This window comes from Calliphora vicina, chromosome 1, assembly GCF_958450345.1.
Source record: "Calliphora vicina chromosome 1, idCalVici1.1, whole genome shotgun sequence".
Classification (NCBI taxonomy): Eukaryota; Metazoa; Arthropoda; class Insecta; order Diptera; family Calliphoridae; genus Calliphora; species Calliphora vicina.
The window spans coordinates 74,344,812-74,360,692 of record NC_088780.1 but is presented as its reverse complement, the minus strand read 5'-3'; the positions used below and the strand labels follow the sequence as shown (position 1 = coordinate 74,360,692).

At 30.7% G+C, this 15,881-nt stretch overlaps 2 protein-coding genes across 2 annotated transcripts; one reads left to right on the top strand and one right to left on the bottom strand.

The window, feature by feature from the left end:
- Positions 1 to 5,998: 5,998 nt before the first annotated feature.
- Positions 5,999 to 7,057, top strand: LOC135950426 (uncharacterized). The gene is made up of 3 exons (XM_065499972.1): positions 5,999 to 6,469; positions 6,541 to 6,873; positions 6,940 to 7,057. Exons 1-3 carry the CDS (start codon positions 5,999 to 6,001, stop codon positions 6,964 to 6,966), a joined length of 831 nt encoding a protein of 276 aa, XP_065356044.1. The 3' UTR covers positions 6,967 to 7,057.
- A 1,328-nt stretch (positions 7,058 to 8,385) lies between these two features.
- On the bottom strand, positions 8,386 to 9,437 carry LOC135950415 (uncharacterized). The gene is made up of 2 exons (XM_065499963.1): positions 9,261 to 9,437; positions 8,386 to 9,204 (listed from the first exon to the last, which is right to left on the bottom strand). Exons 1-2 carry the CDS (start codon positions 9,435 to 9,437, stop codon positions 8,386 to 8,388), a joined length of 996 nt encoding a protein of 331 aa, XP_065356035.1.
- Positions 9,438 to 15,881: the final 6,444 nt, after the last annotated feature.

Genomic DNA, 15,881 nt, shown 5'->3' with positions numbered 1-15,881 from the left:
AGCGATTTGGCCGATTTTTTTTTTATTCGATTCGAAATTTTCAGTAAGTAAAAAAAAAATTTTTCCTAAAAGTTTGTTTATAAATTGCATATATTTATATATAATACATAGGAATAAATATCAACGAAATTCCAAGATAAATGTAGTTTAATAGAATAAGAAATAATGTTCGTACGATACATTTTGTTTTACACCAACGAAACTAGAAAACCGATTAATAAATCCTTTACACATTTTGGAAAGTGTATAAAATTGAATAATGAAAATGACAAATTTGCATTAAAAAAAATTATTATCTTAACAAAATCTGTTGCAATTATTCGCACGCTGTAACAGTGCGTGACATGGAATTCATGATATATAAGATTGCCATTTCGTTTGTAACCTACAATATAATCTGTTCGTCAGCAATTAAATGTAAAATATATTTTACAGTAAAAACAGTGGTAAAATTGATTTTTAAAATTTTGAAAAAAATAATTATAAAAAATTGCTAAAAAACTATAATACTGTTACAATACAGTAATTTACTGTTAATTCAAGGATATGATATCTACAAAGGATAACAGAATTAACGAATGATGCATTTTTCGTTCAATATGGTGAATTTTTCGAAAACCAAGGAAATTTTAAGAATTTTTATTTATTTTTTTACCAATTTAAAATTTTGCGGATATTCTCTATGAAAAACAAGTAAGAGTGCTATATTCGGCTATGCCGAATCTTATATACCCTTCACCTTTGTTGTGGATGCATTATTATTTTTTATAATTAGTATATATGTATGTACATTGCCCATTTTCAGCGTACAGCATCCTAAATTTATCAAGAACACAAAAAACAACAACAACGCCAAACGAAACAAAACACCAAAAGAAAAAACAAAATACGCAAGGCAATGAAACCAACACACATCCAAACATACGTTTAATTGTATAAAAAACAACAACAACGCCAAAAGAAACAAAACACAAAAGAAAAACCAACACACAACCAAACAAAAGTTTAGTTGTATAAAAAACAACAACAACGCCAAAAGAAACAAAACACAAAAAAAAAAAAAAATACACAAAGCTTGCACATCAAAACATACGTTTTGTTGTTTTTTTTTGTAAAAAAAAACCAACACACAACCAAACAAACGTTTAGTTGTATAAAAAACAACAACAACGCCAAAAGAAACAAAACACAAGAAAAAACAAAATACACAAAGCTTGCACATAGAAACTTACGTTTTGTTGTTTTTTTGTCATAGCATGCAACATTGTGTTTTTTGATGAAATTTTCAGAGGTTATCTCGGATTTTTGCTCATATCTCCGTTATTTATGGACGGATTTTGCTGATTTTAAATAGCAAAATTCTCGAAAGTATGTCTGACAGAATTGTTGAAGATTTGGATCCCGGAGATATCTGGGGCCTTCAGAAAATTGATTTCAACAGACAGACAGACAGACGGACAGACAGACAGACAGACAGACAGACAGACAGACAGACAGACAGACAGACAGACAGACAGACAGACAGACAGACAGACAGACAGACAGACAGACAGACAGACAGACAGACAGACAGACAGACAGACAGACAGACAGACAGACAGACAGACAGACAGACAGACAGACAGACAGACAGACAGACAGACAGACAGACAGACAGACAGACGGACATGGCTTAATCGACTCCGCTATCTATAAGGATCCAGAATATATATACTTTATAGGGTCGGAAATGAAAAATGTAGAAATTACAAACGGAATGACAAACTTATATATACCCTTCTCACGAAGCTGAAGGGTATAATAAATCAAATAATTGTGGTGGTGTGCCTAAAACTGTGTGTATAAGAGCTCAAGATCAAAAGGATATGACTAGTTAATGTTAGAAGGGTGCTGAAATTTAATGCTAAAATAATATTTTCACAATCATATGACATTATGTGGTCTTGAAAAATTGCAAATAATGAAATCATATTCAAATATCCATTTATTTTGGTAAGTGAACAAATTCCAACACAGAGGAAAACAACTGTAAATAATATTAAATTAGACACTGTTCCTATTTCATAGAATCCTATATTAAGCTTACGTGATTACTAAGCTATCGCAATTTTTTACTATTTTAATTTATTATTTAAGGGAATATCTCTGACTAGACGGCCTGAGTAACTAGATCTGTCTATCAGACTCGAATAAATTAAAATTGCGTTAAATGACCTTCCATATCATACGACTGCACTATTTTAAGTATAAAGGACCAGCTTCGAAAAGCATAGGCGTTTAATTTATTTTTGTAAATAATATATTGTTTATTGAATTGGTTTCTCCTTATTATATTTGCATCATTAAATTATCTTTTGGAGGTTGCAATAGTCATAAATGTCCACATGTGTTCGTTTGGGTATCATCAAATATATGATGTCACCTTCCATGGATCAGGTAACACAGCTTTGATTACTTCAATGTCTAACATTTTAGTTTTATTTCAATAAAATCGAATTCAAAACTAGCCATCAAAATTATTTCGGCACTCTAATTATAACACAATTCTTAAATATATCTAAATTTTTATAACGGAATAGGAGGATTGCGTTTTTGGATAAAATGTTTATCCTTCTGAATTTTAATGTCCTTAAATTTATTTGTATTAATAGTAAATGATGGTAAGCAGCATTGTCATAGTTTTAGCAATTTTTTATAATTATTTTTTTCAAAATGTTAAAAATCAAGTCAATTTTCTCAGAGTTGCATTTTTTTTGCACGCTGTCCAACTTACTATGGTCTTATATACGTCGTTGCAAATTTCTTTGAAATATCTATCATTAGATATCCATATTGTCTATATTAATGTCTTAAGGTAGGGTCAGACTACGCAAATTATTTGACACAAGATGTTTCATGTGTTTGATCAAAACTACATCAAATAATTCATGGGTTGATTTTGTGTTCACACTGTACACATTTATTTGCCATATTTGTTTAATCAAACTACACCGAAATACTATCAAACACACAAAGGGGAAAATATATTTGACTTGTGGTCACATTTATGGTAATATTTGTTCTAAATAATTATTAAATAAAGCTGCAAAACAACTTTAATTTCTTTCATCAATAAAAAAGACATTTCTAGAAAGTAAAATATTACCAGATTTTGCTTTACATTTGAAAGAATTATGAAATTTCAGTACTTTTATTTAAGCGTCAAATATTTTATGTTTCTAGTTTGAACAGAAAATATTTTTGCACTGCAAACAAGAAAACAGCTGAATTTGGTCAAACAAATTTATTTGCCAATATGAAAACATTCTTGTAATGTGACCAATGTGTGACCACTAAACAGCAAATATTTTCCTGCATTTTGGGTATATTTTTATTTGATCTTGCAATTCATTTGCAAGATCAAACAGCGTCAAATAACAGCTGTTGCATCATGTGTTATCGCAAAAGTAGTGTTGCTATATCTTAAATTAAAAATCGCTAAATAATGAAAACAAATCGCGAAAAGAACACAAGCTTGAACAATTTAATAATATAATTATTAAATGTTTATTTATTAAATTATATTACTATCACAATTCATAATTGAAATTGAATGGAAATCTAATCATGTTTTATACTTGAAAAATATTTGAAATATTAAATATTTTTCAAACAAAAAACATATGGCTTGAATTTATGTTTCCTTTTTACTGGAGAATGCTATTGAAATAAAGTGTAATACAACTGTAATTCAATTGCTTGACTATAACTCAAGGCTTGAATTACACTTGCTATCAACTTGAATTCCAGTAAAACTGCTTATTGGTTTTTTAATACATATTATTAATCGAACACGACTTTTTCCAAACTTTTTTCATTCAGAATAAGAACATGTTCACAAATATTGTTAAATTTTATGGAAATGTTTACCTTTTTTACATAAATTTTTAATTAATTCCAATTCAATCGCATTATCTAAAAATTTATAATAAAAATTTTTGTATGATACTAAAATCAGAAAAGTGAAAAATGCTATTAGACATATTCTTCTTCTGCAGTAAAAAAAAAATTAAACAGATCATACTGTTTAAGAATTATTTTTTAATTACAATCAATTCATACTATTTATGTATGTATAAAAAAAAAATTTCTTTGCTTTTAAATGCAATCTGTATAAAATTTCAGTTAATATTCCATATGTACATATGAGCAATTTTAAATTTTGAAAATAGACAAACTCCATGTATAAATAAAAAATAATCAGACTATGTTAAATGTATAAAAATATAAATCGCATAAAATTGCAAAAATCGCAACATAGACTTCATATCTTCAATTAGTTTTTCTCCCAGTATGTCATCCTAGGCTGAATGGCTTTTATGTGAAGAAGAAGACTTCATTTATTGATGCAATTATTTAGTGAAAATAATTTAAATAACAAATATTCAAGAAATATTGAATATGTATTTATGTTTAAAAAAAAAATAGTGAATTTGTGTCTTTAATTTAGTACGAAAAATATTTAAATAATCTCCTCTTATTTTTCCGCCATGCTGAGCAAATAATTTTCTGTTTTTTTCTATTTGATCAAACAATTATTTTATGAAAGTGTTTGATATAGTGTGACCACACGGCAAATATATTTACTGATTCTTTTTCGCAGCAGTTTGGTCAAACAAAAAGTGAAAAATTAAATTCAATATATGATAACTAAATTCAATAAATCTCTAATAAAATGATTACTTTACAATTCGAAATAAGTGCTTTAACCTTAAAAATATTTGCAAGATCAAATTATATATTTTTTAGGTATTTATGTAGCTAGTGGTCACACTTTGTTCACATTAAGAAAATATTTTGTTTGCCGACAAATAATTTTGTTTGACTAAAATCATCTGTTTTGTTGTTTGCTCTAAATTTTATTTGTGGTCAGAATCAGGCAATGAAATATTTGACGATAAACGTCAAATATTAGCTGTGTGTGACCGTACCTTTAGTAATCCAGATATAGGTTAAAAATAGGTCAAAAATCGAGGTTGTCTTGGTTTTTTGCTCATATCTCAGCCATTTGTGGACCGATTTTGCTGATTTTAAATAGCAAAATTCTCGAAAGCATGTTATTGAAGATTTGGATCCCGAAGATATCTGGGGTCTTCAGAAAATTGATTTCAACAGACAGACAGACGGACAGACAGACAGACAGACGGACATGGCTTAATCGACTCCGCTATCTATAAGGATCCAGAATATATATACTTTATAGGGTCGGAAATGAAAAATGTAGAAATTACAAACGGAATGACAAACTTATATATACCCTTCTCACGAAGGTGAAGGGTATAATAATAATGCATTCACAACAAAGGTGAAGGGTATATAAGATTCGGCATAGCCGAATATAGCCTCTTACTTGTTTTTTATTCGACTCGAAATTTTCAGGAGATGGTTTGATAAAAAATCTTAAAATTCCGGCTAAAACCGGCTTTTTTGAGTACAGTCAACTGTAATAAAAAGCCCCCTAAAGTATGCAGAATAAATTTAGATATTTCAATTTCATATAAATAAATATGTGGGTTTTAATGTATACCCAGCGGGAAAAATGATAGGACTTCAGTTTGTAGGCCTTCTAAAAGACATACTTAAGCTACGTACACACGGTTGTCAGATCTTACAATATTGTAAGAAAAATGTTCAGAAAATGTCTAACAACCGTGTGAACTTACAATTTTTGTCTTACAACGTTGTCAGAAAAAGTATTGTCAGTACATTGTAAGACGATAATATTGTCAGACATCTGACAATCGTGTAAACACCTTACGTTGCCATTGCCAGATCATTGTAAGATCATTGTCAGAAACTTTTTATTGTCATATGTGCGAAGTTTATGCATCTGACAATGGCATCATTGTCAGATAAAGTATTTCTATTGGCAACACTGTGCATATGTATTTAAAAGAAACAAAAGTGAAGCAATAAAGAAGCAAAAGTGAAACAAAATTGTTAAACCAATTAAACAAAAATGGATAGTGAGATTTTAATTTACGAAACCTCCGACATTGATTGCAGTTTTGAGCCTTTAGATAACCAGTTGCCAACAGGCTCTGAAGGCGCTAAATCAAGGCCAAAACAAAAATCATACCGCAAAAAGGTGGAATCTGCGTGGACACACGAGTATATTTTAAAACTTATAGAGGAAGTTGAGGCACGGCGGAGTTTATGGGATGCTGGTTGTGCTGAGTACAAACTTCCTAAATATAATTTATGGCAAGAGGTCGCAGATATCATCCAAGTAAGTGTTAACGACTGCAAAGGAAAATGGACAAATCTCCGCACCAGTTTTAATTGCAATTTGGAAAAATTCAGGAAAAAAAAGTCAGGCCAAGGCACTGATGAACAATTTCAAATTGTTTGGCGATACTTCAAACCCATGATGTTTTTGGAGACAACAAAAGTGCGCCAAGCAACGCAATCTATTTCATCCATGCAACTGGTAAGTATTGAATGCATTTGTAGGTAAACTATAAATTATATATGACGTTCACTATTATTTTATTCCAACAGAATTCAGCAACCACAGATGAATCGACGGTAGACGAATTAGGATTTAGCGATGAGTTGGCATCGATTTCGCCATGTACGTTTGGAAAAAAACGCAGCCGCCAAAGTACTGCAACAACGTCGTCAACACCATCAAGCAATGTTAATCTAAAGGAGATGGCTTTAGAGGCACTACAATCATTGCGATCAGCCGACTCTCAACCTAAGGACGCATGCACGGTTTTCGGGGAATATGTTGCCGCCGAATTGAGAAACCTGTCACCAGAACAAGCTTCATTCGCTAGAGCGAAATTGAGGCGTTCATTGATAGACATATTAGATGAGGCGGCTTTGATTGTAAGTGTAATTCTTCCAACTGGATTTATTCTGATGTAATTTATATAACTTTTCCATTCAATATAGGTACCGCAGCAGCAAAACCAAGAATAAAAGTGAATAAAATATAATAATTTTCATTCTTGCTTTATATAAAAAGGGAAAAATAACAAAAGCATTTCAAAATGCACACATTAAGACAGCATTTGTGTTTAACAAATTAAAATGTTTATGTTTATTGTTTGCCTGCTTTTGTTGCTTATCCTTTAAAATTCCTTTTTATATATTTTTTAAAATTTTTATAAATAGAAATACTTTTTAATGTGTGCATTTTTAAATGATTTTGTTGTTTTTCCCTTTTTATATAAGCAAGAATGAAAACTATATTTTATTTTTACCTGCTAATATTTAAATGTTTTGAAGAAATATCATAAACACCAACGAAATGCACATATCGTCACCTTAAATGCAAACGGACGTAACTACACTTTTATTTTTTTACAGTAGAAGCAAAAAACGTTATAAAATCAATAATAAAAAGTCAAACATCTAAAAATTTACGTGAGTATGTAGTTTGATAAAAAGAACCATAATCAATCAAAAACTCGATTTTGAATTTTGGTGTAGTTACGTCCATTTGCATTTAAGGTGACAATATAGACATGCCTTACCATAAACGCTTATTAAATATTATTTTTATATTAAAATGTAGCAACACAGAAAACACTATTTCGTAATCGGTTTAAATTCAAATATTTATTTCATATTGAACTGGTTTCAATTATTTTATAATTGAATCAAGTATTCGTGTTTTCAAAAACAAAATTTTTGAGTTTTGAATTTGATAATTTTGATAACTTTTTTAATTACAATTCAACCAATAACGATAATTGTATGTTAAATTATCAAATTCAAAATAAAAAAAAAATATTAGAAAATATTAGATAATTTTGTTTTTGAGCACATGCATACTTGATTCAATTATAAAATAATTGAAACCAGTTCAATATGTAATAAATATTTGAATTTAAACCGTTTACGAAATAGTTTTTCCTGTGTCCATATGTGCTAACTTTATATGTGAACATATATATCGTCATATAAATTCCAAAAGGGCCACAATTTTTATATTTAACAAAATGTAAACTCTTTTTCTGGATATTGAAGTCTGAATTTTTATTTGGTTATTAATACAAAATTTATGTTAGGTCATTTTATTTTTTACGACGTTATGCACTAGCTTTATTTACTATGAATGTTAATGAATTTTGTTTTGTTTTTAATAATTGTTTTAAAGGAAAACATTGTTAATTTAGCTCACTATAGTCATAAAATATGTATGTATTTTTTTTTATTAGTAAATGTATTGGCCATAATCGGTCATAAATTTATACTTAATATTAGAAAGTAAATTTTCAAAAATTTTGTTTTTATAAATTTTTATTAAAATAATTTTTATGTTCAATTGAAAATTGATCTCAAACCACAATAAATGTTCAATAAATATAAAAATTTTAAATAATTTTTTCGTGTTCATTGTCGAATTATTTGGGAGTACTGAAAATCCAATTCACCTTCTTCGATGAAGTATTCAGTAAATTCTTTTTGAATATCTTTGGCATTGAAAGTATCATTACGTTGTCTTTGCAATCGAAACATTGACTTGCCCTCTGCTTCCTCGGTACGCCAATCACCTGGGATAAGTGTGCCGTTGGCATCGTAATGGTCAAATGCATTGGAAGGCACATACCTTTTTTTATTTGTTGTTATTAAAAAGTTATGGAGCACACAACACGCAAGTGTCACTTTAATTGTTTTTTCCGGATTCAGACATATTGGCTTGCGCAGTACTCGGAAACGTGCAGACATGATGCCAAATACATTTTCAATAATACGGCGTGCACGACTTAGCCGATAATTGAACACACGCTGTACCATTGTGAGACCGCGTTGGCTATACGGCTTTAAAAGATTATATCGCATAGCGAATGCATCGTCAGCAACAAGTACGTACGGAATAGTTTGTTGTCGACCGGGTAGTGCCTTAAGAGGTGGTAAACAAAGCTGGTTAGTATCCAGCGCCTGACCAAATGTGCAACGATTAAACACACCCCCATCAGAAAATCGGCCATTACGACCCACGTCAACGTATAGTAATTTATACTCCGCATCAGCAATGCCCATTAATATGATGCTATGTGTGCCCTTGTAGTTATAAAAAATACTGCCAGAATTGGCTGGTGCATCCATTACAACATGCTTTCCGTCCACTGCACCTATACAGTTAGGAAATTGCCACAATTCATTAAACTTGTCAGCAATGGCTTCCCAAGCATCTGCTTCTTTTGGTGTCTAGAAAGTAATTTAAATCCGTTTTATGCTACTATGAATGAAGAAAATCAATTTACCTTCAGATACATATTCACAAGCACTTTGTAAATTGCATCTAAAACTTCGGGAATAATTATCGATATCGTTGATGGTGGAATGCGAAATAGATACTGCAGTGACCGATAGTTTTCGCCAGTAGCTAGGAAACGTAGGGTTAACACTAGTCGTTCAGCTGCTGAAATGCTCCTGCGCATGTTGGTATTTTTCTTTTGAATATGGGGAGTTACTAAACTTAGAAGATGATCAAATTGTTCGGAGTCCATTCGCAAAAAATTATGATACAACTCCGGCTCGGCAGTTCGTAGGTGGATGAGCAATTTAGCATAAAATCCCTCCTGCTGACGGCGAAGTACCCAATCCTTTACCCAAACTTTGCGACGATTTTTTGCTATTTTGTCTTCATCCTCGCTACCTTCTAATAAATAGGTAGTTAAAATAGTTGCAATGGCTTTTTTGTGTTCCATAATTATACTTTAAATTTCCCACTTTTTTATAAATACACACAGATGACAATTAAAATTTTCTCTCAAATGATTTGAATTTTCTTCTGACAATGTCTAACAAGAGATCTGGTAACTTTTGCCATACAATAATCTGACAACCGTGTGAACTGACAATTTTTGTTGGCAGATAAATTTATTGTTTGACAGTTGTCTGACAACGAAATTGTAAGGTTTTCTTACAATCGTCTAAACTGACAATTTACCTTTTGCTAATAATATTTCATTGTCAGTACATTGCGAGCACATTGCCAGATCTGACAACATTGTAAAATCTGACAACCGTGTGTACGTAGCTTTACACATTCTAAAAGATCCGATACTCATTCCACACTGCCTGCTCTTAGAAGGTGTTCAAGAAGGCCTATGAATCCCCTTCTAATAACAAGTGGTTAAATAAAAATAGTCTACATCAAAAAATAAAATACTCTGCATCTCTTTGATTAACTCTCTTTACAAAATGTGAGAAAACAACTTGTATCTTCCGTATGTTTACCTATTTTTCTCTATGGAATGGAAATATATAGTGGTACGACACAATAGCATATAGATAGATTGGAACATTGCTTTAATAGAATAGTAAGGTTATATATGGACTTAGGTACAGAGCGCGGATGACATCTTATGTTATATCACTTCTTGGATGTAACTTTGAGGGTTTTGTGAATATAAGACTATTAACTCAACTTTATAAAGTAATAAGGACAGAATGTCCTCCGTATTTGAGAGCAAGATTTCAATTTGGTAACTCTACAAGGACGAATGTATTAGTGCCTCCGCGGTATCACTCATTATCAATGAAGAGGTCATTTGTTATTCGATCTATAGGACTATGGAACTCTATAATTCCTTATTCAGAGAGAACATTTTCGCATTCTATTTAAAAAATTTAAAAAAATTGTTTATGAAAATATGTAGAACATAATTTAAATAGCATAATTAATTTTGATTGCTATCTGTAAATACCCATTTTATTTTTTATATTTTTTATTTGTATAGTAATGCTGCTGAAATGCGGATTTGAACCCACAATTAAAATATTATTGATTAACGGCCATTTTCACAATGTACGATTATTTCATTTTAACCGGAAAATTCGGTTTGTTTAACGGGGACCATTTAACCAACGGTTGCCGATTTACGTTTCACCATCATTTGATTACTTAACCAAATCATTCAGTAGAAAGTATGGCAATAATACATGCATTTGTTTACGAAAAATAGTGTAATGAAAGATTGATATATAAAAAATTGTCTAAAAGACGGCATAAAAAATAATAATTTGTGTTTTCTTAGTGGTATAATAAAAAAAAACGTATAAAACTCAAAAATATTAAGGTACCTAACTGTAAAATTTACAGAACAAACTGAACAACAAGTACTGAAAACCAACAAGGAAAAGTGCACATTTGTTGTTTGGTTTGTAAGTGCAATATCCGGGTGGTATATGGATCACCCCGTGTAAAATTTCCTTATCTTCGCTTTACACTTTTAAAAATTATAAATATTACAAAAATATAAATGTTTTTCCATGTTCTTTTATTATATTTCTTACAATTAAGATGCTAACCGGCGAAATTTGTTCGGTTATATTTAACAGCAACTTTGTTGTTAAATAGTGTCAATTAAGAATTAATCGTACATTGTGAAATTCAAATTAGCCTAACTTGCGGTTAAAGTTCACGTTAACTTTTAATCGTACATTGTGAAAATGGCCGTAAATCAAATTTATTGTTATTCGCTCTAGGAAAGTTAAAGATAATATACAAATAAAACTATAGAGCGAATGGGAATTACAGACACTCAAAAATTTACTTGTAAAAATAACATAGCTTTGACAAACACCAACACTCACAAATGGTGGGAAAACAGACTATTAAACGTAAACATATTTTGTTTGAATGTTAAACATATTATGACTACAATTATTATTATTTAGTTGCTGTAAACATATTCTGTTAACATCTTAAACATATTATGACTACGAGTATATAAACTTAACATTTAATGGTTGTACATAAAAATAATATGTTTACCTAATTATCATTATTTAGTTGTTCGAAAACCATATTCATATTTATAATTATTTGAAAATATAAACGTTTACAGTAACTATAATATTGTTGAAATTAAATTAAAACAATAATTATATGTTTACGACAACAATATATTGTTACAGAGAACATAGAATAGTTGTCGTAACCATGTCCAACCATGTTTTTTCTCTGCGTGTACATGTGCTCCCTTGTACGATTCACATTGGAATATTTTTTAACTTTTTGGGTTCCAAAAACCCCATGATTAATGTTCTAGGGCACAGGAATATCTTAACGGAACAATCTACAAATCCAAAAAAATCTTTCTGCGACTTTCCAAATTTTTATCTGGGGTGGGCAGATGCGAGTCTGGGGTGGTTTTGACCACCCCAGCACCCCCCTATTAGAAAATTGAACTGTACTATTAGCATTTTTCAAACAAGCTTCCATGCAAGACAAGTTGAAATCTACGGAAAGGATTTTTCTTGAGCTCAATAACGAATGCAATAAGGTTTATTTGCTCTATCTCAAGTACGTTCTGAATTATTTTAATTCATTAAACGCACTTTTTCAATCCAAATCGCCATTAATTCAAGTTGTACAGCGCGAGTCGGTAAAATTTTTTTTAAGTTTGTGTCAAAATTTCATTAAAAAATCTGAGCTTAGTATTACTTCTGATGTAAGATCACCACATATTTCTCAGCCTGTTGAAGAAGTTTATCTTGGATGTGAGTGCAACGAGCTTCTTAAAACTATACCAAAAGCAGCTGCAAATCAAATTAGAATGGACTGTCTGCAGTTTTCTATTACAGCCTTGGAAGAAATACAGCAAAGATTACCCCTCCGAACAGAAATATTTGAAGAAATTGAGTTCGTAAATCCCGAAATTGCATTGGGAAAAAAGGAAATAAAAATGAGTTGGCATTTAAAAATATTTCGAAAATAGTAAATGTGAACGCTAACTCTCTTTTACAAGAGTGGAGATTCTTTCAATTTAATTTTTCAGAACAATAAATGGATAATTTGTTAAAGATGGGCATTGAAAAGTTTTGGAGTAAAGTCACCAAAATGAAAAATTTTAATGACAATTTAATTTTTCCCCTTTTGTCGAAATTAGCTATCTTTGCTTTATCACTGCCACATGCCAATGCAGATAGTGAAAGGATTTTTTCTATTTTTTCTATTTTTTCTAGAAATAAGATAAGTCATAAAAGTTTAACTTCAATTTGCATTGTCCGCTCATTTTTACAAGACGAAAGTAAAAATTGTTATACCTTCCAGTGTACCGAAGCTCATTTTAAAAGAATGGTATCCTTACACCTGTACGATTGTCAGGAAATCACCAGTCAAAACTAATACGGTTAAACAATTTTTCTAGTATCCAAATAATATCCAAAAGAACAAAGTACAACAATTTTTAGGTTTTAACCAATGAACTAAATGTGATTTTAAGTGAATTTTATATCACTTGTTTTTTAAGTTTTTTATTTTTTGTTTATTTAGTTTTTAGTTTAATAAAAGAACTGATTTTATAATTCATATAAATAAAAGTGTTTATATTTATATGTTGTATGTATGTAAGCATGTATAATAACATTAAATAAAACTTATATGCAATACATTAAACAATAAGGGTTTTATTTGCATTTATATACGAGTATTATCATTTAAAAGTTGTAGGGACAATTTTTTGAGCGCGTATCGAAAAATAAGGATTTTTTTCGGGCTGCGTAAAGACTTCTCAAAAAAGTATATAACATCACTGATAAGAAAGTAAATACTAGGGTATTCAAATTATTAGATTTTTCTCTTGTTCGAATAAAACGAATAATTCGAATAAGAGATTTTAACTTGTTCGAATAATTCGATTACACGTTTAAAATTAATCGAATTATTCGTATAATTTAATTTTATTTAAAAGTAAAGAATGAAGTTTTTTAATATTTTATTGTTAAAGAAAAACAAAAAATAACATTAAAGTTAACAATTCAAGTATTGATAATGTTAAAAAACATTCGAATACAAAGTCCATCATTAAATTTTTATCAGAAATATTCTGATCAGATTCCCTCCCTAACAGTCTACAAAACAATTGATTAGCAAACTTTTCAGTTTCCGAGATATGCTTTTAAAAATTGAGATAGTTTTTTATGTCGATCATTAATTCGGGTTTTAAAGTGGGTAACTAATTCTTTTGTAAATAAATTATTCACTTTTTCTAAAGTAGCTGAACCCGGTCCGCGTTCCTGGCCCTTAGAAAACATCTCTTTTATATTGCATCTCGAATTTAATATACAGTTTCGGACAAAGTCGGTGATTCAATGAATTCAAAAATTCAGTAGGATAATCGACGGCTTGTTCTTCGTTCATTACTGTGTCAATCTATTTGCATTTTATTGTTTTGCTAGGCAGTTTCAATTGTATTTGCTTATTGATCTTGTTAACATCATTATTTGTTGGTTCCAAAATTGCATGTTCCCACAGACAATCCGAATTGTTGTAGTTCGTTGTAAGACTTGGGAATACTTTGTTGACAACGTCTTGAATATTCATTTGCATTTGGCAGAAGTCCGGAAATGAAATCTCATTTGTGGAGGGATCAATTGGAAATTTTCGTATAGTCATTGGGAAGCGTGAGCAATGTCCAAATCTGTGGTACATTTGGCCTTGAACTTTAAAGGTGGGCATGAAGCCGACATCATTTGAATGCATGTGTTGTACTTTTGGATAATTTGAAGGAAGTGTTTGGAAATAGGATTGGCGCCAGAAATGTAACTTAGTAGCAACTCAGACGGCTCCATAACTGGTGGCAGAATAACTTTACCGTTCGAACAGCACATCCCGGGGATTCCTTAGGGAACTTCAAAATGCTGCAATGTAAGTAATGTTTGTTCATTGCGCTAATTAGTACATCCTTGTGATTCCTGTAGTCATCATACTTATTGTAATAAAATCCGGGCAACTTTAAATCGATTCTTTCTCTTGATCGAGTCATTCGGGAGCAAACAACTATATGCTGTTGAGGTGTTTCTACAGCACTCGATGAAGATGCACTGCGACGCATTTGCTGAAGCCGTCAATCTCGTTCTCTTCCCGTTTCTGCGACTCTAGACGTATATGCCCTTTCGAAAACAAATTTTATTTGAATAAAACCGTTATTTTTTATTAAAAGTGATATGCGGAGAGTTATTCAAAATACTATTTTTTTTAATAGATTTCATATGGCAATTTTTTAATCATGCACCTAATTTGCAAGAGTAAACAAAATTGTTTATCATCGATTGATAATATAAAAGAACTTCTATAGTACCGGACATGTGTTGGAATGTTTTCCTTTTTTTCTTTTACACCAAATCATTAATTTTTAGAATGATGTTAAGCAACAAAATGAAAATTGTCATTGTTTGAACGTTGGAAATAAAAAAAAGTATTTATGTATATGTGTTACAGTGTTACCCGCTATGCTTTTCTGAAGATTCCGTGAAAATTTTATCAAAATCGGTCCAGCCGTTGATCCATATGGAACATACATACACACATCTGTTTTTATATATAATGGCATTAACGGTATAATGTAAAAATTAGATTTGTACACACCTCTCCGCCCACAGACCGAATATAAAAAATCTGACTTTACAGTGTAACCCGCTGGGTTATTCTGAAGATTCCCTGAAAATTTCATCAAAATCGGTCCAGAAGTTTTTTATATCTATCGGTATAATGTAAAAATTTGATAATGCCACGCCCCTCCGCCCACAGACCGAAAATCAAAAATCTGACTTTACAGTGTTACCCGACAGGCTATTCTGAAGATTCCCTGAAAATTTCATCAAGATCGGTGGAGCCGTTTTTGAGTTCATTCGGAACATACATACAAACATCCATTTATATATGGGGCATTTCACGTCAAGTGAACCAACTTTTGAAATCGATGTCTTCCGATCGCGATGAAACTTGCACCAATGTTAGTTCTATTGGATAGTAATTCGGACACCATTTTTCAACAAGATCGGTCAAGAACTCTCTGAGTTATAGGAGGTCAAAATTTGACATTTTGTGTTTTTTTTTATCCATATAACTTATTACCTATTGTTCTTAGCAA